Raw genomic sequence first — 26,516 nt, forward strand, 5'->3', positions numbered from 1 at the left:
CCTGTGGGACTACTTTCCACCCGGGTGTGGTCGGGAAAGGATACATACCTGATCGGAGGAAGGATACACACTTGGAACTTCTTCCAAAGCTATTTAAACCACACCCGATCAGCAACTCACGCTTCGCGTTGTTCTGCTCCTCGCAGCTGGACGCTCACCGTGTCAGCTCCTGCATCTGGACTTCAGCCACGCCTGTCAGCATCCTGGGTCACCTGCAAAGGGAGACAAGAGACCTACCAGCTAATCTGCACCACGGAGACATCACCGACGATCCTGAAAGGGAAGACATCATTTTTAAAAGCATTTCGTTACGATCACTGCAGCGCTGCATTTCACTCACCTTTCCTGGGTTCCTCCATCTTCAGCAGCGATCATCCGGATACACAGCCACTTCCCAGAGCCTAGAGAGAAAGACAAGAATAAGAGGTGAGAGAAGGAAGGGAATAGGAAAAGCCCAGTTTCCTTCTAAGACTTACCTGTTGGGTCATTCCCATTTCATTTCGGGTCTTGCTGCTTCCAAGCAGGACCCCGGCCCCTATGGGGAAAAAAGACAAAGACATTAGATGAGCGAATGCAAAAACATCACCTGAGCGCTCATCTAGGACTTACCAGATCTTTACTGGAACTGCACGTTTCACTTCGGGTCGGTGCCATATTTCTGGCATTCCGAACCCCGGCCCCTATGGGGAAAAGACATCAACATCAGCGCTTTGTTGCAAGAAGTCTCCAAAGGAATCTTCATTCATCACCTGAAAAAAGACAATGAACATTATTATTTAAAGCTTGAACTTTTGAACTTGCAACAGAACTTTTACAGCGCCTTACCAGTATAATCAAGCTTACCTGAACTCCCATCCAACCTCAATCCAGTGAAGTAACTGGGTTCAACGCGCCCCTGCGTCAGAAGCAGGATGGAGAGCTTGTCCTTTCAGACCCTAAGGTGAGACTTCACGGGGAATCGTGGAAGGGTATCGTGGAGGGTTGGAAGAAAGTGGGAGGCTTGAGCATAACTCAGTCAGTAGGTAATACTCCCTTTTCACGCACAGGGGAATATTCCTGCGAGCCGGAGAAGCCAGAGTAGAGGTCCCTTCCTGTCCATCTTCAGAGTCCTGCGCTTCAACATTGAAGAAGCATCAGCACTCGAAGCCAGACCTGCGCCTCCGTGGGAATCAGGTGAGCGTTACAGAACGCGAAGCCTACCCACAATTTCCCACCCGGGCGCTATGGAGACTTCCGAGACTGACCAGCTGGCCCAGCTTTTGGGGGAATTACGGGCAGAGGTGCACTCAGCCCGCCAGGAGACTAACGCTCTCAAAAGAGAACTGATCTTATCTAAGGAAAGAACTGATGACCTAGCCAAAAGGTTATTACAGGCCCAGGCAGGGCACACTCCTTTACCTAATTCCGGAGACATTTCCACATCAATGGGTTTGAGTAACCCGGTACAAATTAATCTACCTGGACACATGCCTTTGGCCCCGCCTGAACGTTTTGCGGGGGATCCCAAGAAATATGCCGTCTTTATGAACCAATGCCGTTTACACTTTCTATGCAGACCCGGAGCCTTCCCTAACGACCAGATCAAGGTAGCCTTTATACTATCTTACCTCAGTGGCAGTGCTGCCGATTGGTCTATTCCATTGGTAAATCAGGATGATCCCATTCTCCAGAATTTTCAGGGCTTCCAGGCCAGCATGGAAAGATTGTTCGCTCGACACTCTCAAGGACAGGCCCTTGATAACGAACTGCTATCCTTACGACAAGGTAATCAGGATCTTCTATCCTACATAGCCACCTTTAACAGACTGGTTGTGGAAACTGGATGGCCAGAAAGCAAAAGGATCACATTGTTTCATCAAGGCCTGCGCGGAGAGCTTAAGGATGTTCTAGCTCAGATAGTAAACCCACCCCAGGTCTGCGCAGACTACATTGACTTGGTAGTTCAACTTGATCACAGACTTCAAAATAGAAAAGCAGATCGGTTCAAGTATGAAAACCGAGCACCGATCAAAACCCACGCTACCTCCAAGAGTACCGACGTATCTGAACCTATGCAAATCGGTGGTGTTAAAGGACCATTAACGCAGAAAGAACGAGAGAGAAGGCGGCAAATGCAACTTTGTCTGTATTGCGGGACTTCCGGTCACTTTCTTCGAAATTGTCCAGTTAAACCACTTAAGAAGGTGGTTGGAGCTACTGATAACGAATTAGTGACACCTGATTCAGGAAACGACCTAGCCCGGCAAGCGTAGGGGTCCGCTTGCCGATCTTGAAAAACTAACTCTTTGACCTCGCATTTCGTCATGCCAATGGTGCTCGTGGACCCAAAACAGCCTCAGCAGTTGCATGCCATAAAAGCATACATCGACAGTGGAGCTATTGGAAATTACATAGACCGTGAATTGGCTTCCAGGATTAAGCTTCCTCTCTGTCCGAAAGTAACCCAAGATGTCATTACTACAGTGGATGGAACCGAAATAGCCTCAGGGCCTCTAACGCATTCCACTGTTGAAGTGACACTGGTGGGTCAGGATGGACATCGGGAAGCAATCGTGTTTGATGTGATCAAAGCCCCACAATTTCAAGTAATTCTTGGAATTCCTTGGTTAGAAACACATAATCCCAGAATTGACTGGCGAGCAAAGAAGATAAGTTTTCCTGATTGTGAACCAACTTGTTATCCAAGAAATCCAGCTATGGGTCTAGCCACAGCAACTTCCACCCCTGTACAGCTACCGTCAGAATACCAAGAATTCCAAGACGTTTTTCAGAAAGAACAGGCTAACACGTTACCTCCCCATCGGTCTTATGATTGCCAGATCGATCTGGTACCCAATGCTCAACTACCTTGTAGTAGGATTTATGCTCTTACGGAACCTGAGAACCTGCATTTGCGTCAGTATTTAGATCAGTACCTAGCCAATGGTTTTATTCGCCCGTCCAAGTCTCCTGTCTCTTCAGCTCTGTTCTTCGTGCCAAAAAAAGAAGGCGACCTTAGAACGTGTATAGACTATCGCGCCCTAAATCAAATAACGATTAAGAATCGTTATCCTCTGCCCTTGATCCCTGAGCTTATCGACCAGGTGAAAGACGCTTGTGTGTACACCAAGTTAGATCCCCGAGGAGCTTATCACCTGGTGCGCATAAAAGAAGGCGAGGAATGGAAGACTGCATTCCGCACCAAATTTGGGCTCTTCGAATATCAGGTGATGCCCTTCGGTTTGTGCAATGCACCTGCCGCCTTTCAGTACTTTATGAATGATGTTCTTCGGGAACTTATCGATGTCTGCGTCATTGTTTACATTGACGACATCCTGGTGTACTCTTCTTCAGAATCTGATCACAGAAAACATGTTAGGGCAGTTCTTGAGAAACTGCGCCAGCACAGACTATTTGCAAAACTCGAAAAATGCGTTTTTCATACCACAGAAGTTGAGTTTCTCGGATTCATCCTGACACCTCAAGGAGACCGAATGGACTCGCGAAAGGTGGACGCCATCCTCAAATGGCCATCTCCAAGCTCGGTCAAGGGAGTTCAGAGCATGCTCAGCTTTGCCAATTTCTATCGAAGATTCATCCCGGAATTTTCCCGAACAGTCCAACCCATCACCGCTCTTCTAAAGAAAAACAAATGCTTCGAATGGACTCTTGAGGCCGAACAAGCCTTCCAGGACCTGAAAACCAAATTCACCTCTGCACCTGTATTGATGCACCCGCACCCAGATCTCCCGTACACCGTGGAAACTGATGCTTCCAGTTCGGCCATGGGAGCTGTCCTGTCGCAAAGAGACCCAAAAACTAACCAACTACACCCAGTGGCCTTTTGGTCCAGAAAATTTTCGCCTCCTGAAATCAACTACGCAATTACCGATAAAGAGTTACTGGCCATCAAATCTGCTTTCAAGGCTTGGCGTCACTACCTTCTCGGGGCAAGACACACCATCACCGTAATTATGGATCACAGAAACTTACAGTATTTAAAGACGGCCAAAGCTCAATCTTCACGACAACTCCGATGGGCTCTATTCTTTGCGGAATTTGATTTTGTAATTACCTATCGCCCTGGCTGCAAGAATGGAAAAGCAGACGCCTTATCCCGGATTGGCATGGAAGAACCTAATTCGAGCTTAGAACCTGTGCCCATCATACCTGAGCAAAGAATCTTAGGCTTAACTTCATTGCAATCTATTGAGGATATCCAAACGCAAGTAAAACAACTTCTAGACTCTTCAACCTTACTGGAATGGAGTCAAAAGGGTCCTCGTTACACCGTTAAGGATGACTTACCCTACTTCCAGGAGCGGTTGTTTCTGCCAAGTAAAGAATTGCAAGAACTTGTTATTGCCCATCATCATGAATCTTTAATGGAAGGACACCCTGGTATCGCTAAAACGGAGGAAAAAATCAAACGCCACTTCTGGTGGCCTTCTTGGAGAAAAGACATTAAGTCTTTTGTACTGTCTTGTGGAATTTGCGCCCAAAACAAGGCTCAAAAGAAAAGGCCAGCCGGCCTACTTCAACCCTTGGATATTCCACCGGCACCATGGCACACCCTGTCAATGGACTTTATAACAGATCTGCCTCCTTGTGCTGGTTACAACACAATCCTTGTAATTGTGGTCCTATTCTCCAAAATGGCCCACTTTATCCCTTTAAAGGGTTTGCCTTCAGCTTCCACCTTGGCCAAGGAATTCCTGGAGAATATAGTTCGCATACATGGTTTCCCTTCCATTTTAGTCTCGGATCGTGGAAGTCAATTTATCTCACATTTTTGGAAGAAGTGTTGCCAACTAGCACAAATAGATGTGCGGTTATCCACCAGCCACCACCCCCAGACCGACGGACAAACCGAGAGAACCAATCAGACTCTCGAGCAATATCTTCGGTGCATGTTACACCAATCCGAGTTAAATTGGAAAGACATCCTTTGGATCGCAGAATATGCATACAACAATTCAGTGCACTCTGGAACCGGACAAACCCCCTTTTATACTTTGTATGGTCACCATCCTCGGACCTCTGATCTAGATCCACCTCTGACCCTGGAAATGCCCGCAGTAAATCATCTGCATTCCACAATAACCCGAGCCTTCAAAGAAGCTGCAACTCATTTACAGCAAGCCAAGAAAAAGTATAAAGAAAACGCTGATTTGCACCGAAGTAAAACTCCTCCTTACCAAGTAGGAGACCAGGTATGGCTAGCAACTAAACATTTACCCCTCAAGGGCCCGCGAACCTTCAATCCCAGATTCATAGGACCTTATCCCATCAAAGCTATAATCAACCCAGTGGCCTTTAAACTGGATCTACCGTCCAACATGCGTATTCATCCAGTTTTTCATGCATCACTTTTGAAGCCAGTACAACCAGGAACCCGATTGTCCAAACCTCCAGATCCAGTTCAAATTGAAGGGGAATTAGAATTCGAAGTTAAAGACATTTTAGACTCCAAGGTGGTAAAGTCGAAACTCTTCTATCTTGTTGACTGGAAGGGATATGGACCTCAGGAGAGATCGTGGGAGCCTAGTAACCATGTCCACGCACCTCGATTAGTACAAAGGTTTCACCGGAGATTTCTGAACAAGCCCAAACCCCCAGAGGGAAGAACCTTGGGAGGGGCCTTGAGGGGGGGTACTGTCATGATGCCTACCTCCAAGGAGCCAGGTCCGACCCAGCAACCCCAGAGGCAGGCATCATTTCCCCCAGGGGAGTGCCAGCGGGCCCAAGCTGGGGCCCTTTGGACGCAGTCCTGGCGCCTTAGGCGCCAGGCTCATGTTGGACCTCAGTCCTGGCGCCTTAGGCGCCAGGCTCATAAAGCTAGACATGTGTTCAAGTGTTTTAATGTGCACTTACCTGATGCAGACCATGCTGCCACATCCAGGCCCTCTTGAGGCCTGAATAGGAACTACTTTACCTGTGGGACTACTTTCCACCCGGGTGTGGTCGGGGAAGGATACATACCTGATCGGAGGAAGGATACACACTTGGAACTTCTTCCAAAGCTATTTAAACCACACCCGATCAGCAACTCACGCTTCGCGTTGTTCTGCTCCTCGCAGCTGGACGCTCACCGTGTCAGCTCCTGCATCTGGACTTCAGCCACGCCTGTCAGCATCCCGGGTCACCTGCAAAGGGAGACAAGAGACCTACCAGCTAATCTGCACCACGGAGACATCACCGACGATCCTGAAAGGGAAGACATCATTTTTAAAAGCATTTCGTTACGATCGCTGCAGCGCTGCATTTCACTCACCTTTCCTGGGTTCCTCCATCTTCAGCAGCGATCATCCGGATACACAGCCACTTCCCAGAGCCTAGAGAGAAAGACAAGAATAAGAGGTGAGAGAAGGAAGGGAATAGGAAAAGCCCAGTTTCCTTCTAAGACTTACCTGTTGGGTCATTCCCATTTCATTTCGGGTCTTGCTGCTTCCAAGCAGGACCCCGGCCCCTATGGGGAAAAAAGACAAAGACATTAGATGAGCGAATACAAAAACATCACCTGAGCGCTCATCTAGGACTTACCAGATCTTTACTGGAACTGCACGCTTCACTTTGGGTCGGCGCCATATTTCTGGCATTCCGAACCCCGGCCCCTATGGGGAAAAGACATCAACATCAGCGCTTTGTTGCAAGTAGTCTCCAAAGGAATCTTCATTCATCACCTGAAAAAAGACAATGAACATTATTATTTAAAGCTTGAACTTTTGAATCCGTTAATTAGGGAGACACTTTGATGTACAGCAGAGAGGAAGTGGGACTCAGAAGTATATGTTCTCATCTTTCCCCTGTCTTGCCAAGCGCCCTGGTTCTGACCTGAAGCATCACTGAAGATTGTTGGTGGGGACCCTGGATTGTTTCATTGGGGTGGGCTTAGCCTACACCAATTGCTGGGGCCCATTTGACTTTAAAGGGGGTTGAGCCCCTCACTGATGAGATCATTTGGAGACTTTACAAGGAGTGAAGGAAGGCCAGGAGCTCCAAGAGGGAAGCAAGATCCCTTCCCTAAACATCTCCCCTAAACATCTCCCAAGGAACAGAGGGAGATAGCGACTCAGAGGACCTGTCCAGCAGCTCCAGACCGGTACCCAGACAGCACACAGCGTGCCCTACTAGGTTCTGACAGCAAGCTTCCTAGGTGGGAAGAGTCTCTGGACAAAGGACAAGGATGTTGCCTGCTAACACCCTCCTGGGCTTTGGGCTATCCGCCTTTGAAGGACACAAGCCCAGCGAAGAAGATAAGAGGAGTGCAACACAAGCATCATCCAGCGTCCATCTTTTCAAGTAGAATTTTGAGACAGTCGAATCCTAGAACCTCATCCAGCTGCACCGCAGGGTGTTGTCACGCCGCAGTCCCCAGAGCCATCCAAGATGCCTCAACCAGCATTCCAGATCTGCCAACCAGCACAGAGACACAATGATTCTTGGCCCTGAGCCGCCGCACCGGACAGCCTGCAGACGTCCGTCCAGCCTCGCTTACCGAACTGCCTGCTGCCTGGTACCCGCAGCTGCCTCCTGCCACTAACTCTGTCTCAGGGGGCCAACATGCGAGCGAGGAAGACATGATTCCTTGAACGCTCTGTTGGACATCAACGGATATCCTGAAATAGCCTGTTTTTGGCAGCCCGAAAGCCAGTAAATATATACGCGTGAAGAGGTGACAGCCTGCTGAACGAATGCTGAAAAGCTGAGAGCCTGGGAGTCACCCCCAGCAGAGCTATCCTGGTCCGAACGCCGTGCCCGCCAAGAGAGGAGGACCCCGGCAAAATGACCGCGGTGGTCGACAACCCCCGCACTCCGGACCAGAGTCACCTGCAGACGTCCTGGGGGAAGATCTGCGGACTCGAGTTCTTCAGATCGGTGAAATAGCTCGTGTGAGATTCGGGGTGCCTGTGTGCCCCAGCCGCATCTGCAACGCGGCGGCTGAGCCCGCACTGCATGCAAACTCGCTAGCGAGTCAGACAGTGCAACAACGAAGGAGAGCGTGTGCATCCTCCCATCTCCTGCGTGGCCCTGGCGAGTCGACGATCTGCTCTACTATAACCAGAACAGGACCTCACCGACCGGAGAAAAGGCAATGCCGGCCGGCTGGAAGAGCCACATTCTTAGCCACAAAGAGGGTGTGGGCAGCCCAGACTGCCCAAGATACAGGAGAACAAACTCGATTAGTTGGGGCAGGTGGAATCCGGGCAGCAAAGAGCCATCTCCCTCTCTAAATTTACAGCGAAAAGGCTTACCGCTCAGGTGCCATAACTATGGCTGAAAGGGAGGTGCAGCCAAATTCAAAGTCCACAATTGACATTGTCCTCCCAGACCCGTAGCTACCCTTACGCTGCGCCTGGTGGCCCCTTTTCGGGCATATGAAACATTAATACGGCAGGTAGACCCAACTCTAACTACTTTTACTGACGGGGAGGAGCAGGAAAGCACGATCGGCCCGGGGCAATACCCGATATTTAAATATATACACTGGACCTGCGACAATGCCACTCACACCCTACTACCTGGCGGATGTCGCAGTGCCACACATCACACCTCTTCCCCCTCACACTGAACTCTTGAAGCCAACAGTAGAACATACAAGGGAGTGTGGGGGCTGTCCAACCTCAGCCAGAGACGCCTGCTCAAAAAGACTGCCAATAGCAGCAGGTGCCTGGCGCAACACCCAAAATACTACATTTTATGGGTGGTAGTGTCACACTCCGGCAGGGGACGACCGCGCTGGGCATGCTTTGCCTCTATACAGGCTGGCAGAGAGCGGTCCAAGCAATACAATAGCACACTGGAAGGGCAGCACTGCACCCACTCATCGCCAGGATTCTACAAGGGTCATCATGATACGCAACTACTACAGGTGCCCGGACTCTGAATCAAAGCGAAACACGTCTCCCGAACCCGCACTGCACCGCTGGTCTGTGTGGAGAGGAAGCATGGGCAAAGATAAAAGCAACAAAACATCTACGCAGAGCACCATGGACCAATATGCCACAAATACACCTGCGGTGCTGGTTAGTGTGAGCCCGGAAGCGCCCCCCGCCCCACCAGATGAGTCCCTGACGTTGAAGGACGTGATGGCTGCTATCATCTAATTCTCGCTCCTCGATGGAGAAAAAAATGGACGGCATCCCTGCCGAGGTATCCTTCCTCCGCCATGACCTTTAAAAGCTTTTGGCCCAGACTATGGAGGTGGAACAGCGAGTATCCAGGGTGGAGGACGATCTCAAAGGGGTTTGTCAACAACTGTCACAGGCGCTGACCCAATTGAAGACCCGGGAGACACGAGTAGACAAGGGGTGGGCAGATCCCGTTGTAATAACATCCGTATTCTTGGCCTCCCAGAACGGATGGAAGAGCCAAGCATGGAACTCTTTCTGGAGCAGTGGCTGGCCGACCTCTTCGTGCCAAAATCCCTCTCAAACTTCTTCTCTGTGGAACACGCTCTTCGAATACCAGCGGGTCGCCATGACTCCGGGCGCATCCCCAAGAGCGGTCATTGCCAGGCTCCTCAATTACTGTGACAGAGATGCCATTCTGCAAATGGCCCGAATAAAAGGAACTGTTACATACAACGGAGAAAAAATTGCCTTCTTCACGGATTATACCCGTGAGGTCCAGAAGGATAGACAATCTTTTGAACACTTGAAGTAGAAACTCCACTCTCTGGAGGTTATTACGACCTTGGAGGTAGCCATGCCGCTATGCTATTTGCGGCATGGCTATCCCCATTCTGGGTACCGGGTCCGGGTTCCTGGAATGGGGAAATACCAGGCCATTCCGACCTTGGAGGGCCCGGTATTTCCCCATTCCAGGAACCCATCCCCATTTCCATTCGAGCCCCCATAGGGCTCAATGGTAAAACCAGGCGTCCTTAGCGGGTCCCGCGAGCGGAACTCGTAATGGGGCGGTAGGGGGTTAACGGGGCCGGCAGCTCTACTGGCCCTGTTAACCCCCTACCACCAAGGACGTAATGACCTCCTATGAATGTTAAATACAGGCTACTCTTCGCGGCCCAACTGAGGATCCAGCATGATGGTAAAACAGCCCACGTCACTGATTCGCAGGAAGCCTGGAGATGGGCAGTGAACCACATCGAAGGGGACTGGACCAGGATCGCCCAGAACCCCAGGGGAAGACCAGGGCCCCATCCGAGGCATGATAGACCTGCCTGACAACCTATACCGGAGGCCCAGGACGAACCGGACGAAAACGCTGATCCCTAAAAGCTTGAAGGACATTCGGTAGATGCATGAACAGACTTAAAGTCTCGGCATACTCCGTGGCCAGTTTTTTCATCAATGTGAAATAATGCACTCAACCTATATGAGAACACCGGAGTGTCGACTCTGGCCTTGGACCGAGGATTAGGAGAGTCACATGTCCTCTTTGCCAACATGCCATTTCATTGTTGGACACCACGACCCGACCCAAGACACCTGATCTACACTGGGAGCAGTAAGTTAGTGGGAAACCAGAAACAGTTTATAGTACTTAAGTTGATCTGGCAACATAGTTTTTCGGTCGCCAGATGAGTTCAGGTGACAGATACTTCATGTTTGGGAGGAGTATGGGGAGGGGGATGGATAAATTGTTCTATACCTTTCTTTTAATGGGACATTACACCAGTTTATTGCCAATCACGATGCCGCCACTCACCTTGCACTTGCTACTTACACTCCCATCCATCGCGTCCACTAGGTCTTCACTCGCCACTGCACTAGATGCTCAGTGTGCACAACACCTCACTCTTTCCGACATAACTCTTGACACAGAACTAATACGGACTCTCCATGGTGGAAGTACAGACTCCAACGATAACTACTGATCACTTCAAATCCCTGAAACTTCTCACCTGGAATGTGAATGGCATGGGGTGGGGTGTTAAACACTGCCTCATTGTCCAGTTCCTCAACAGACGCTCCCCCGATGTGGCCCTCCTCACAGAGACCCACTTAGCAGGTTCGACCTGCCAGCTCTTCCATAGAACCAATTATCGCTCAGCGTTCCATGCAGGGTACAGCTTGGGATCCCGGGGAGTCTTGATTCTCCTGCATAAACGTCTCCCGTTCGAACTGCGCGTAGTGGAGCAGGACCCCTGCGGTCGGTTTGTGATGGTGCAGGACCCGCTATGCGGGGAGACACTGGCCATACTAGCGATATACTCCCCGCCCAGGCTGAGGGAGGGTCTTTTGAGGGAAGTAACCACCTTACTAGCGCAACAACAGCCGGATTTGTGGATCTTGGGGGGAGACTTCAATGACATGATGTGCAACACGCGAGACCAGACCCACATCCGAAACCGCAACCCCAACATACCCACCAGGCTGGCTACCTTTTCATCCGCGTTAGGCTTATGCGATGTATTGAGAGAACTCCACCCCACAGATCAAAGCTTCTCCTTTAACTCGTGGGTCCACGCATCCCTATCTAGGATAGACAACTTTTTTCTGCCAAATTCCGAGGCATATAGGGTAACTAAGGTAGAACTGCTCCCCTGTGGTATCTCCGATCATTCTCCGGTGGAGATGGTGCTCCGCACGGACCGGCTGTTGCCTCCTAAGACATGGAGGCTGAATAACTACTACCTGGGTCTTCCCGAATTTGTAGAGCATATTACTGAGAAATCCAATGAATACTTTGAAATAAATGCGTGCACTGTAGACAACCCCGTTACACTGTAGGAGGCACATAAAGCAGTGCTTAAAGGGGAAATGATCGCCTGGACGTGCAATAAAATAAAAGAGCACAACAGGAAAGTGACGGAGGCAGAAGGAGAAGTAGGGAAATGGGAAACTATATATATAGCGGATGCTACCCTGGAGACACACCGTTCTCTCATAAAAGCCAGAGAATCCCTCCACAATACGGCACTAGATAACGCAAAACAGGCACACAGGGAGTCAGGGACTAGAATTTACGAATGTGGTGATAAAGCGGGCAAATTACTGGCCTGGTTGGAGAAACTTGAGGAAGGGCATAGACATGTTAAACAGGTCATCAATAGTGTGAACGGGCCAGCCCAAACAGACCCGGATATAGCAGAAGACTTCGCCAGATTTTACGCCAACCTGTATAGGGCCCCGACATCCCCAACTGATCCATCCTTCCTGGATGCGATCGTGCTCCCGCAGTTGTCGGAGCAGCACAGAACACTCCTTGATAAAGAGCTAGACGAGACTGAGATCGATCGGTCAAGTGGCACAGCGAGTAGAGCGCCCGCTTTGACACCCGTGCAGAGCCTGTTAACGCAGGTTCGAATCCCGGCGGGGCCAAACTCAGCCTTTCATCCTTCCGAGGTCGATAAATGAGCACCACACACCGTGGGTAATAATAAGCAGCGCTCAGATACCTGAGGGTTTGTAGCGCTATATAAAAGCCTAATTATTATTATTATCGAGGAGGCCATAGCCCAGCTACAATCCGGGAAAGCGCCGGGTCCCAACGGATTCCCGGTCGAGACGTGGAAGAGAATGGGCAATGATAAAATGGCGACTCCCCTCCACAAAATGTTCCTAGCGGCCAAAGAACAGGGTATTCTCCCCCGAGACCTATGAAAGGCCGGCATTGTGGTAATTCCTAAGCAGGGCAAACCTCCCGACTTATGTACATCATATAGACCGATTTCGCTTATTAATGGCGAGACCAAAATTCTTGCCAAAGTACTAGCTACCAGGCTGCAATCGGTCATATCCTCTCTAATTCAGCCTGATCAGTGTGGCTTCATGCCACACAGATCGACCAGAATTAATCTACGCCGACTCCACTTATTGCTGGAACGAGCCCCAATTCTTGAGCCGTCACTCGCACTTCTTGCGATTGATTTCGAGAAGGCGTTTGACTCGGTGATATGGGAAAGCCTATGGGCGACGATGAGGCGCATGGGGGTCGGAGAAACCTTTCTTAGCTGGGTTCAGCTCTTATATGAAGCTCCACAAGCAGAGGTCAGGGTAAATGGTTGGTCCTCAGGACCTTCCCACTGGGTAGGGGGACGCGGCAGGGCTGTCCGCTGTCCCCACTCCTGTTTGCTCTGGCGATTGAGCCACTGGCCCAAGGGCTCCGACAGGTTGCCACATGGTCCGGGTTTCGATAGCCAGAGGGACGAGAAGATAAGGTCTCCCTCTACGCGGATGACCTATTACTCTATCTAAATGACCCAAACCACGCTTGTCCGATAGTATCCCAGATGCTGACGGCCTTTAGTGACTTCAGTAGTCTGAAAGTAAACTGGGTAAAATCGGTTCTCCTTCCAAGTAAATGGGGTGACATGGCTGCTCCACGGGACGTCCCGTATTGGGTGGAGAGGGAGGACTTTTGCTACTTGGGTATATGGATCTCTGGGAATCTCTCAGAAAACGTGTCCTGTAACCTGAACCCACTAACTGACCGCTTTGCGGAGGACGTGAAACACTTGATGCCTCCCTCTTACACTTATGGGTAGGGCGGCTCTCTTTAAGATGATGGCACTCCCATGCTTTGTGTACGTGCTGCAGAATGCCCCACTTGAAATATAGGACTCGGAATTCGTCCGAGTGGACCGCCTCCTCAGGAAAACTGATATGGAAGGGCAGGCAACCCCGTATTGCGTTGACAACGCTGCAGAGGTCCATCTGGGAGGGGGTATTGGAATCCCACTTCTTCGGTCCTATTACTGGACTATTCAATTAACAGTGGTCAATGACCTGCTCCATAGGGACCGTGAACTCCCACATATTAGAGCGGAGATGCCCATTACTCAGGACACTGCCACTCATGATACTGTACCAGACACTCCCTAGACCCCCTCCACAAACAATGACAGCACACATAACGGTCACCTGGAGGCAGGCACATACCCACATAGGCTGGGGGAACAGGGTAACTGGCGCAACCATTGTGGCACAACTATATGCTCACTGAAGTACGAGAACTTGCAGTATGGGCTCGGTGGGTGGAGGCCGGGATAACCACAATAGGAGATGTCACGAACAAAGGTTCCATTCTCCCGTTCAAGACGCTACAACAAAAAATCGGAATTCCTGCGAATGAGCGATATCACTATGTACAATTGACACACAAGCTCAATGGTCACAGGCAGGCACTCACGGACGCACCAGACTGTATGCCCCTGGAACGCAATCTACTTACACAACACATTCCCACTAAAGTCACGTCTATTCTATATAAAGCCATAAACGCATTCGCTACTCCGGAATTGGCTGGTCTTAGAACTAAGTGGGAAAGGGATGTGGGCACCATAGAACCAGAGGACTGGATCCAAGTCCTGATGCACCTGCGTGAAATCGCCATAGATTTCTTAATCCGACTGGTACAATTACAAATACTGCACCAGGTCTACTATCCCTGCGTGGCACTGTTTGGATGGGGGCAGGCCTCTGATCCTAACTGTTTGAGATGCCGTGGGGAGGAGGGCACCTTCATCCATCTTCTCTGTGAATGCCCCCGGATTCAAACCTTCTGGACACAATGCTGTCAAACATTGACAAGGATCCTGGGTCGCACAGTGGCATTAGAATCGGCAAAATTAATATTAGGGGTCCCTGATGAAAACAATTCAAATAAATGAGAGGGGATCTTCCTATCCACAGCATTGGATTTGATAAAGTGAGACATTGCACAGAAATGGGGAGCCCCGGAATGTCCGACCCTGGCTCAATGGTCCACGGAAATGGACATTTGTGCCACGCAGGAACACAGAATATAAACCGCAAGAGGATGCCCGACAAAGGCTACCAAGATCTGGGGAAAGTGGGAAGAGGGCGCAAACTGTAAACCACCGCCATGAAGCGGGATGGCGCTTGGGAGTGTAGTGGGATATATAGCACCTGACAACACAGCTACAAGGCCAAGTATGAAGTGGCACGATAAGGATGGCTCGATGGTCCTATTGATGATTGCGGGGGGCGGGAGGGAGTTGTTTGTATGTTGTACGACTGTTACTAAACTAATAAAACGTGATATTAAAACAAAACTCTGTCTCACGTGCTGCAAAGCACCCTGGAACTGCCTCAATGCTGTCGAGCACCAAGAACTTCTTCAGCACCAGGTACATTGTGGTTCTGCCACCCTGGTCCTTCTCTGAAGGCCCCTAGAGACAGTTACGACTATTTTCCCCTTTGGTGTTGAAACCAAATAACCTTGAACAATAAGACTGATTGCTTTACCAACTACTCTCCTGACAGTATCCAGAGTGCATCCCTTTCCTTTGTGATACTGTCTGTCCTCTGTGTTTCTTTACAGTGGGGGTTGTAATTGTAGTGTGCTAGAACTGTCTGTTGTAGTAATAATAAAGTAGATATGTGTATACAACCTTGACTGGACAGTCCCTTTTATTATTGGGTAATAATTTTTGCTGTGTTGCAACTAACCAACGATCCACAACCTTGCGGAGATGAGCCTGCTGTTCCTTCCACGTTACCAAAATTGGACAAGGAGGTCTTATAATTTACTTGTATTCCAATCTGTTTGGATCCTTTCTGGTGTACTAGAGGTGTGGGGTTGATTGATGGTTTAGAAACCGATATTCATCCCGGGACCACTGGTGCCCGGAAATTGATTCATCACAGGGCCACGGTTCAATGACTGCAGAATAAATCCCTGACTTGTGTCCTCTGCTCTGCTCAAAGGCCTGTGCAGAAACACAGGAGTATACAAAGGCACCATAGCACCACAATCATGAAGTGACCCTCACAATGAAGAGCGCACACATACTTCTAGAAAATAAATCTGATCCCGATTCCGATACATGATAAAACAAATCCTTCTGGAATGGTTTATTTTTTAGAATAAAAGCGTAGGAACGGTGAAACTGCCAAAAATAAAGTATCGGAGCACCGCTCCTGCTCACCACGACCACTGCTGCCACATAGCCTGTGCCCCAGAGCTTCCTGCCTGAGGTCAGCTCTCTCAGGCCCACATTCTCAACTTGGCGCAGTGAAGGTGCTAAACAGCACGATTCACTGCGCCAAAAGAGGACGCCCAGGTTCCACTAGTATTCTCAAGTGGGCCTGGGCGTCCTCGTAGAGCACGACAGTGCCCTGTGTGGATTGCGCCTGTTTTAAGGTGTTACGGGCGCAGTACAATCTCGGCAGCATTTTTGCAAAATAACGACATATTCGTTATTTTACAAAAATGCTGCCGAGAACACAGATTAACACGTTCCTATACACCAAAGTGAGCAGCTTCAACATTGCAGGATGTTGAAGCTGCTTACTTTGGTGTATAGGAAAGTGTTCATTTACACCCTTGCGGTGTATATGAACACTTTCATTTAAAGCGAGCAGCTTCAACGTTGCAGTATGCAAGTGTAAATGAAAGTGTTCATATACACCAAAGCAAGCAGCTTCAACGTTGCAGCAACGTTGAAGTTGCTTACTTTGGTGTATATGAAAGTGTCCATATACAACACACGGGTGTATTTGAACACTTTCATTTACAACAAACAAGGCTTCTTGTGGCACTCCTCCACTTTAACGGCACCAAAAGGGTACCGTATATGTCCGCTAGTTTAACGCACATATTAAACTGGCTGAGTGCCACAAGAATAGGCTTCCAAAAAGCCCATCTACGAATATGGCGGTTGCTAGGTTGGTTTCCAACCCAAGCCAGCACCGCCACATGTGTTCCGAAAGTGCCACATTCCTTCCGACTTCGGAGGAATGCGCCACCTTCAGAATAGGTCTTAAGTACCAAAAAGGTGGTTAAGCCTTTTAACGTCCTTTTCGGTACTTAAGACGTGCATGAGAATAGGGCTCTCAGTATGTCCGTGCAGAGATAATTCACTCCAGTCAAGCTCTGGTGCACTGAATAAGTGCTAGTTTCTGCAGGAAGCTGCTTATAGCCACAAATTAGGGTGACTAGATGTTTTGCCGGGGCTGTCCCAGTAATTTACCCTTTGTCCCGAGACTTTTTTAACTTTTGAAACCCTGTCCCGGGATTTGAGGGATGGCGGACTAATAAACAGTACTTTGCGTGGAAAAGGCAGTGACATAGAAGTAGGACTACAGTTTTGTTGGAGTCGTGTGTGTGTTTTAGTCCTTCTTTTATGTTTGTTTTCTGAAACTGTAGTCCTACCTCTATGTTAGTGGCCCGTCCTGGTTTATTATTTTAAAAGTCTGGTCACCCTACTAAAAATGCCTTTCATCTGATTGTCTGTTTTCAGGTAATTAAAATGTGTAAACTAATACATTTAATTGTATACTTGATATTTGATTTGACAAGCCTATGTTTTGAGGGCAGTAAGTCAAAGGCAAACAGAACACTGCCTGGCTGTGTCGGTTCTGTGTGATTATAACAATTGAAATTCTGCCACTTTACCAGGTATTAACTCCAAATTATACATTGTAAAGAACAGTTTCAGATTTGACCACTTAAAATATTTTCCTCAAGTGTGTGATTGGTTGTATTTGCCACTGGAGTTGAGAAGTTAAATATGTTTGTCATGCAGATTTATTAGGTTTCCTTGAATTGTTTTCACCAAATGTAGTTTCTCTGGATTTCTTGTGCTGATTGCACCAGGTTGTTTTACTGAACAATGCAGGGGGAGACTCCCCAGCACCTCTCCTTCCACCCACAACTCCACCCCCACTATACCCCATCCCCTATTTTACCACATATAGATTTGCGGTAAAAGAAAGTGGTAAAAAGTTCAACAAGAAAATGTCTCAAAAATGCCATTCTAGTGAATGTGAAGAATAGCGGTCAGGCTACCAATGGTTGGGGTATAGAATGTCTACGTATTACATTTGAAAATGAATATGCTGTGTTTATGATAATTCACATGACTTTTTGTGTGGTGTCATCATTTTTGAAACTTGAAGAATCCTACAGATTTTTGGTCACAGAAAGTTGGCATGTATGGGGAACGTGTTGTAAGTAAGATATGTAGGCGTAATTCTTTTGTGACTGTAAATCCTCGCAAGAGTTCATGTTGTTTTATGCTTGGCTTGGGCCGATCATCCAGTCCAGTGTTTAGAATGAGAAAATACAACTACTCACTTTGATTCGGGACTAGCACCTCTCGCCGATTCCTTCGTAATTAAAGGTTTCTTTTAATCCTTAAATCGATTGGACCATTTTCCTAGCTTTATTACATTTTAATCCCGTACTTATTGGTTTTTAAAAGAAAAAAATTGAGTTTTTGCTCATTTATTGCCCTTTATAATTGAGCATTCTGTTGTGTTACCAACTATTGTGCTTTGTGGTTCCAGTTGGTCTCCCACACGTCTGCGTGCTATCCTATGTGCTCTCGTGTTCAGGCCACGCTATTCTTTGTCAAGAATGTGGTTTGCTCATTTTTAGTTTTGGCTATTAGGTGGCGCTGAAAGTCAAGTCAACCCGATCGTGTTTCTGGTAACCGTTGGAGAAATGTGCAGCTCCTCTTTGTGCTGGATTACCCCATGCTTCTATAGCCAGTGCTCGCTTATGCTAGAGCGCAACGCCGGCGGGGATCCTTGGGCGGGAAAGCCGGGATAATCCCTAGGGCTCTGCTAGACGCCTCGGCGTCCTTTGCCATGCACAGTTTGAAAGCCTGCTCCAGCCAGTTGGCAGCGCTTTGACTTATTGTTTGAGGTAAGGACTGTGAGAAAAATAAGGCGACATTTTTGCCTCTTAATGTGTACGTGTGATGGTTTGTCCAGACGGCGCAGTGCGGTTGGCTCACGGTGCGTGCCTCAGTGCGTGAGGCTGCTGGGTGCCCTGCTGCCTTGAGGAGACGGAACAACTGCTGGACCGCCTTCCTTTACCTATGACACAGCGTCTCTCATTGACGTCTATCTCCCCTTTCCTCTAGACCACAATTGGGAGGAGCTGGGCCACTTTTATTTGAAAATATATCTCGTCTATCGATGGAGAGTTGGACAGTACCCTCGTGTTGCCCGTTTCGGTGCAGCAGTACGGGACCTCCCAATCCCGCAGCTTCGAGGGATGCGCTGCGCAGACCTCCTTGCACAGCGGGCAGCATTAGAAAGTTCAAAGGAAGGACATTTTGGGACCAAACACTCCGTGCGCGCCTCAAGTCTCCATTGAAATACGTCCCCGAGGATTTCCCGAGGACCAGGCTCGAAATATGAATTGAATACAAAATGTCAAGTGTGTAATTCCCAAATGATTTACTGCTGACGCCAAGTGCAGTTGGGCGGCGTGTTGGCACCAATCTAGTGAAGGCGTTCCCATCCACAGAGAGCCTGGGTTGCCTTTCGGCTTTCTGTGCAGCCAGTCGTGCCCACTGCTTTAGGGCGAGGATTCGTTCCCATCAGCCTAAAATCACCATAAACTGCACTATCTCCTCCCCTGCTCCAATCTATGGCGTTAAGTAGACCCCCTTTTGTGTTCCCTTTTACTGGAGCTGATGACTAGATTTGCGCTCCCTTGTTTTTCAGCTATGATGAGATCTTCCATGTAGTGGGAGTGGCCTGGGCGAATTGAGGGGCGTTTGGTGTAGCCACTGCCACATGTAAACCTACATCATCCAATTTGCGGTTTCCTCACTGGATAATATATAGTAAAGCAGTTGTCGATCAGTGGGCTACAGAAAATTGTGACAGCATAACATTCTGAAAGAAGGGTGCCTTAGATCCCCCCTACCGCCCCCAAACCCCGGAGCTGGGTTAACTAGCTAACAATCGTGGTCCAACCGTTCACAGTTACTTGGCTGCGTGGACATATAACCTCTACAGAAACGTACCCTCAACATGTATCTTTTGCTGGTCTGGGAAAGGAGGTTTTCTGGGAGTACTTTTCAATCTGCCCTCCTGGCTTAGTCCTGAGGGCTTTTTCAGACCAGTAGCCGGAGCCGGCACAGAGATGCAGCTCGAGGCTAACAGCCCCTGCTATGCAATGCCCCTGCTCCATTTGCCTGGACGGTCTGCCAGCAGTGCAATCTCTGATTTATGAGGCAATTTACAGACGCCTCTTTAGCGGCATTCATTTATTTCGATTGCTGCACCCATTTCAGCTAATCGTGCATGTGCCTCTGAGGACAGCTGGTGGTACTGCTACATAACTTTTGACGCAGTTACCTAAGAATATAAACATTGATTATTTTTAAACGGGAACAATAAATGTGGGGTGTCCCAATAGGAATGGGTTCAGTTACAGCGCATTGTGCACTAGTGTTGCTAACAAGTTAGGTTTATAGTTCCTGCGATCACCATGGCCCCAGAGCGCTTTAGGTTGTCTGATAATTTGGGAGAGTGATTTCTCAGCATGATAGAGCGCACATTGCATTGCAGGAGAAGGCTATTACATGATACTGTGCGCAGGGACGTTATTTCACCAAAATGCCAGGGGTAGTGGAAGTGACATCACAATGCCACGCCCCCACATGACATCACATTAAGTGATGTCATGCGTCCACACCCCCATACGACATCACAGGAGTGGCCCGATAAAGCATTATCCCTCAGTACACTACGAAAAATATAATTACAATATCACTGTATTGTGACATTTCATCCAAGAATGGATAACCATATGTAGCATTGTCAAGGTCCATATTGCTTATGGCGACGAGGATGTGGAGCCATGATGAAATGCTGAGATGAGGAGCCAGGATGAAATGCTGAGAGGGTGTTAATGGCAGGTGATGAAGATGAAAAATAAAGCTGGGGGTGAAGGTGGCTCTAGTAGAAAGTAGAGTGTGTGCTGTCAAGCGACAGCATGGTGTGAAGGCAATGCTGCACTGTAGATACACCACGGAGTCGGAGAGGTTATGGCACAGGAAAGATGCAGGGCTGTAAACCGCAGGAGCGTATGTCCTCGGTGTAATGATTGTTGCATGGCCGAAATTGCCAGGTGCCTGCACAGCCAGAGCACTCTGGGACATGTAGTCCCTCTTCTCTGGGCCATGCCGGAGCCTGGCTACTGCACATTCCCCTAGCTGTTTGCCTTCTGCAGGGGGGAACAGAGTGTCATTGTGGATGAGGTAAAGAAAATAAATAGCGTTATGCGCTTCCTCGTGCGTTCCACCATGGCCTTTGGTGAAACAAACTGTGCCGGTGTCATCTTAAATGGAGAGGAGTTTTTGTAAGAAAGTCCGTTGTGGGCATGTGTGTTGACTGGTTTAGCGTTAGGCTCGATGACGCACTTATTAATTAATATCCAGTCAGGTTTTCAAAACTGCCGTAAAATAGAAATACATTACATACATAAATCAATAAATTGCACTTGAATGTAAAATGTGCAATCCTTTCCTTTCTTGTACAAATTCGTTGTTAGTACTTCTAAGAACTGAAAAGGGCTATTTATTGGTGGTTGAACGACATAGTATCTGCCCTTAGCAGAGCTGCTGTTACGCTGAAACGTATTTTAGAAAAACATTGATGTCCCTCACACTCCACTTACACACACACACGACTCCTTGAGGTTTTCATTATAAGTGTGGACCGCCAATATCAACCTTGCTGCAAAAAGTGTGCCTTACTTAGCGACAACCCCTGGTTTCTTTTCGGATTTGTGAAATCTTATACAAAATGATTTCTGCATTTAGCATCAGACATTGTACATTAAAACATTGACTATGAATGTATGAGAAACATCTTTAGCAGAACATTTTATATTTATGTCTCAGAGTCGGTGCTGTCTGCTTGTGGCCCAGGGCCTGCGGTAGCACCGCGGCTGCCACAGGCGAATTCCGGACCATTGATAACTTTCAAAAGTATCAACCATCTAGCACCCAAATACCTAGCCGCTAGATTCAACAGAAAAATCTCCACTAGACCCACTAGAGAAGCATACTCTAACCAGTTAGTGATCCCCCCATTCAAACTAAGTACGGCCGGAGGAAATAGCTTCCCGGTCAAAGCTGCCCAGCTTTGGAACTCCCTCCCGCCCGTCCTGAGATCTACCCAATCCTACGCCCTCTTCAGATCCAACTGTATCAACTGGATCAAAGAAAATGACCGATAGTCCCGCCCTACACTAATATAACTACTGTCCTACAGTCGTACTATGTACATAACTAAATACTCTCTATCTTCCTACTGCATATTTCCTGTATATATTATGTTATATGTTTATATTATGCACAATGTATACTCTCCCTATTGTCCTGCATTATGTAATTTCTACTATGTATAACCACCATTTGTAAGTATGCGTAACCTGTAAAGTTTAAAGTATCCTTGAACAACGCGCCCGGTTACCCTCGGGTTTGGTGCGCGCTATAAATAATAAACAAACAAACAAACAAACTGGTTGTGTCATGGCACCCGACCTGGCACACACCCGACCTCAGCCTGCGCCGCGGCCGCAGGCGAAGGCTGGGCTTCAGTAGCACCAACCACACACATGCCACAGCAAGCCACGCGCACACACCCGCCCCCCACCTCTCAGTCTTACACACAGCCACTGTCTGCCACCCCTACCGGAGTCTGGGTACTCACCGGGCCTTGTTGCTGGAAGCGCTGGAGCTCAGGAGCGCCACGCACATCTTGCAAGTGGAGGACCACGCAGTACGGCAAGAAAGTTGTGGCCACGCCCCCTCCTCTGATTGGATGGTCGCCAGAGGTCGCAAGAGATTGACCGAGGTCGCTGGCCAATCGGCAGCAGTCTCTCTTGCGACCTCTGGCGACCCCCAAATGACGTCCCTGACTGTGCGTTTTTTTTTTAGCAGGGAAATGGACATTTATTTGCAGTGATGACTAGCGCCGCAACATCCTTGGATGTGGGGTGCTGTGTGATTTACTATATCAGTGAATATGTGGCTGCTGGCATCAGAACAAATGGGTTCGGCTAATACGGGGGCACTGCCGTAGTAGATGTAGCAAACTGCGTATATACACAGCTATTTGTCCCTATGGCAACTGATTGCAGATGAGAGCTCTGCAATTATACGCGAGACAGAACTTTACATTGCAAGCCTGTTTGGCAATGGGTACTCTGCAGGCGTGCAGCTCTCTCCTCAGTGGCACACATGCACGAGATAGATGTATGCAGGTCCAGCACTGCCACCTCCCATGGCTAGGGCCATGTCACCAGGATGCCATGTGTGGACATGCCGCCTAAGACATCTGCTAGAAATAGAATCAAACCCTTTACAATACTATGGCTCTAATGTCACTATGGAAACATTATTTAAGTGACAATGGGAATCGGCCATTCTTCAGTCATTAAACAGGGGCATTCATACGGTGTAACATCAATTTCGTACATCATGCACAATTACAAAGCTTAATGCATTGGCAAAAAGCAAATCCAATGTGAGTGACTTTCTTAGTTTCACATTCTCAAGAGTACATGCCTATCATGTTTATTGAGGCCCAGGCTCACTCATGTTTGTGACAATAATTGCACCACAGGAGGTCTTGAAAAAGAATGCCTGTTCATCAGAGAGATGGGCCCTGGTGCTGGACGTCTGCTTCGGATGCAGAGCCAGTGCATCCTTGTGGAAGCTCTCTTATAGCAGCGGCCATTTTGTGGGATGAGTGGAACTCTCTGAGTTGGGAGAAGGGGGAGAGATTTGTGAATGCTACTTTTAAAAGCACGTCTTGTTTTTTAGTGATTGGCTGCATTAGATGTGGCATTCACTTTTGTGCTGTATTACATTATTTTTCCTGGTTCCATAGCCTGCCCCACAAAGCAGGGCAAAGAAAACCTACGTTTGCAAACCCTGATCCATATGCATTGCTGAGGTTTGCTGTGTTCAACGTAACTATCAGAACTTCCCTTTAGTTGTGTGTGTGTTGTGTTAAAAGGAGTGTGCTGCCACAGGAGGTCCTCCTGTTAGCACTATAGACATTCGGTTATGTAATTGTCATATGGATAGCGCCTATTCCCATTGGTATGGTCTCAAAGCGCTGTGGATGAACGCCCTTCGGGGGACCGATTCGTTCAAGGTGTGGGAGAATCGTCAGCAGAGTTTAGAATGCGTATGTGCATTTTGGGGACACACTACAGATGCTCTCTGGGATTGTTATTCACCACATTGATGGTGCCTTATAAGACACAAGCATGTGTGCAGTTGCTGCGGGTACTCCTGTTCAGAGAAGAATCTCCTGGCGTTCCGTTGAGCTACTGCCCTCATCGCCATGACCAGGCCGATATGCAAATGAAGATGTCTCCTCTACATGGCACAGAGCGGGAACATGTTACTGTATGTAGACTCTCTTGAGTGGACGACATTGCATAGAACAGGTTACTGGTCTTTTTTCTCACTAGAAGGTTTTTGTGAGATAATTTATTGCAGTGTACATGTTTTTAAGAATGGCAAATTAAATAAATATGACTTCAAAAGGCTTGCATCTCTAAACAAGCATGGGCAATGGCAACAGATTGGGCTTTTGTGTGGGCATGGGAAAGGCATTTTCCAGGCACTGCCATAGTGGTATTAACTGGCCACGACTGATGGGAGCAGGTGCAGCATGGTGCGAGTAGCTGGGCATCTATTAGCAGCGCCTGGCAAATGCCTAATACACAAACCAAAACGCTTGGCTTCGCCAATGCTTGTTTCTGTACAGTGGCGACAGTGAACCCCTGGTTGCAGCTTAGCACTGGTTGACTGGAACCAGTGGCTGCCAAACAGAAGACTTATTTTAAGAAGGGAAGGGATTGGCTCTGCTTACTTAACAGATGTATTTCTGGTACAGTAGGTCATTTGACCTGACATAATAATATGGTGTAAATGCCTGTAATGTACATGTGTATAGTATTAACATGTACTACTATTTCCTTGTACCTAAGATCACCACAAGTAACAGCGCCTCGATGACCAAGGGCTGTTTGTGCGTTATACAAATGTAAAAAAATAAAAATCAAGTATAAGGTTGACTTTAGTCTTTCCAGGACTACAGTATGCAAGAATTCAACTGAGAAATATTTTATTACAGCGGTTAAATGCATGTAAAATAACTGTATTTTTTCTAAAACCTATACTATTTATTTCAGGATTCGAGCTTTGAAGAAAGCAGAGGCCGAGCAGGCCAAGCGGGCCGAGGAGGAGGCGGAGCGAGCAGCAGCTGCCGCGCTCGCCGAGGCGCCTCAAGTGACGAAAGATGGAACAGAAGAGACCAGGAGTGGCCAGACATCGACACCGACGAAAGACGAGCCCGTAGTCCCCGCCCCGCCACCTGCCACCACCAAACAAGCTGGCACTGCTGGCAAAAAGAAGAAGAGATAAACATGGCCACAGTACGCAACCCCCCCCACACCCCCCGCCCCCCAAGAATGGCCACTGTGCATTGAAACCTCCACTTTTCTTAATTTTTCATTTTCATTTTTCTGCTGCTCTTCCAAAAGAAAATATCAAAACTATGTACACTAGCCTCATATTCAGTACCAAACATACACTATATACTATCTCTTTTTTCGCCCAATTATTCTGCCTATGTAATAAAATATGTTTATTGTCACATCTACTTTTGTAAACTGATGCAATAAAAATAAAATCTGTCTAAATCCAGTGAGACCCTTGAACAGCATCTAGATCACAGTCAGCAGGTCTTCTGGTGTAAGAGGATCAAATCATGACATGCTTGGTGGGTGGGGAGTGTCACCTATGACGCATGTAATTAAGGAGGACACCTAGATATATGTAACCTTGGTTCAATGGTTTATTTAGGATCTTCGTAGAAGTGGGGCACACTGAAACATCATCCTTATTTCTTGTGAGGAGACCCATGCCTTATAATGGTCCAACTGGTCTCGCCTACAGTAAATTCTCACTCCTGCCCGGTGCACCTGATTGGGTATTTGAGGATTATGTCCAGATTCTTTGTGTCCACAGGAGTGGGCCTCACCTCTTGGACTCCTCCGGCTTTGAAAACTCACCAAATAATAGGGGTGTCCGAATTGTGCTCTTTGGTGTTACTCTAGGTGTGGTGTTACTCTAGGTGTGGGCTTTCTGTGGCGTTTTACCCCTGGCCTACCGAGTCTTTAAAGCTTGCAAGATTCTCCTGCTGTCTTCCAGGACAGCGTACGGAACACCCAGGAGAGAGGCAGAAGGATAACCACCTGCTTGTCCTTTGTTCTAGTAGGTCCTCCACACCCCCTCTCTAAGCTAACAGTAGGCACACTGGCCTTGGCTGGAGCTTTCTCCTTTATGATATATTTTATTTATAGCGTGCTTATACACAAGTGTTTCAAGGCACGATGAGGCAAGGGGGGGAACAGGGAGGCCAAGACAACAATCTAACTAGGCCAGGTGAAATTGAGATCGCGCACGTGCGGGGCAGAGGTAAGGGGAAAAGTGCCAGGGGAAGGGGAGGAGAAGTGCGAGCCACCTTGTTCTAGAACTGACTCGAGTCTGATATCTGAAGCCTCCCCCCTCTGGCTGACAAATTCTTTTCCTATACCCTGCCTCATGGATTAGTTCTTCAATAAAGCTCTGTTCTCTCTGTTTAGTCGCTGTCTCCTTCCTTCTCTTCCTCTTATTCACCAGACTAGCGTTTCCTCCTTTCCCTCTTCCTCTTCTTCCTCAACCACTTCACTATAATGTTCTTCGCTCTGGTTCTCCTCACTCGAATACTCCTCATTCCCCTTGCTCTGAGATGTGTCTAACAACTGCCTCGGCTTCCCAGATCACCCCTCCT

General features: G+C 48.2%; 1 protein-coding gene across 3 annotated transcripts in view; it reads left to right on the forward strand.

Annotated features, from left to right (window-relative positions):
* The window catches only part of RSPH10B (radial spoke head 10 homolog B), a 765,802-nt gene extending 740,423 nt beyond the window's left edge, over positions 1 to 25,379 (forward strand). The window contains exon 22 of one of the 3 annotated variants that reach the window (XM_069645637.1): positions 24,874 to 25,379. In XM_069645637.1, coding sequence (XP_069501738.1) covers positions 24,874 to 25,105 — 232 coding nt within the window. In that variant the 3' untranslated portion in view covers positions 25,106 to 25,379. The remainder of the gene's footprint in view (positions 1 to 24,873) is intronic. The other 2 variants (XM_069645638.1, XM_069645639.1) reach the window with 2 other exon arrangements.
* Positions 25,380 to 26,516: the final 1,137 nt, after the last annotated feature.

This window comes from Ambystoma mexicanum, chromosome 2p (assembly GCF_040938575.1).
Source record: "Ambystoma mexicanum isolate Mex_15411 chromosome 2p, UKY_AmexF1_1, whole genome shotgun sequence".
NCBI lineage: Eukaryota > Metazoa > Chordata > Amphibia > Caudata > Ambystomatidae > Ambystoma > Ambystoma mexicanum.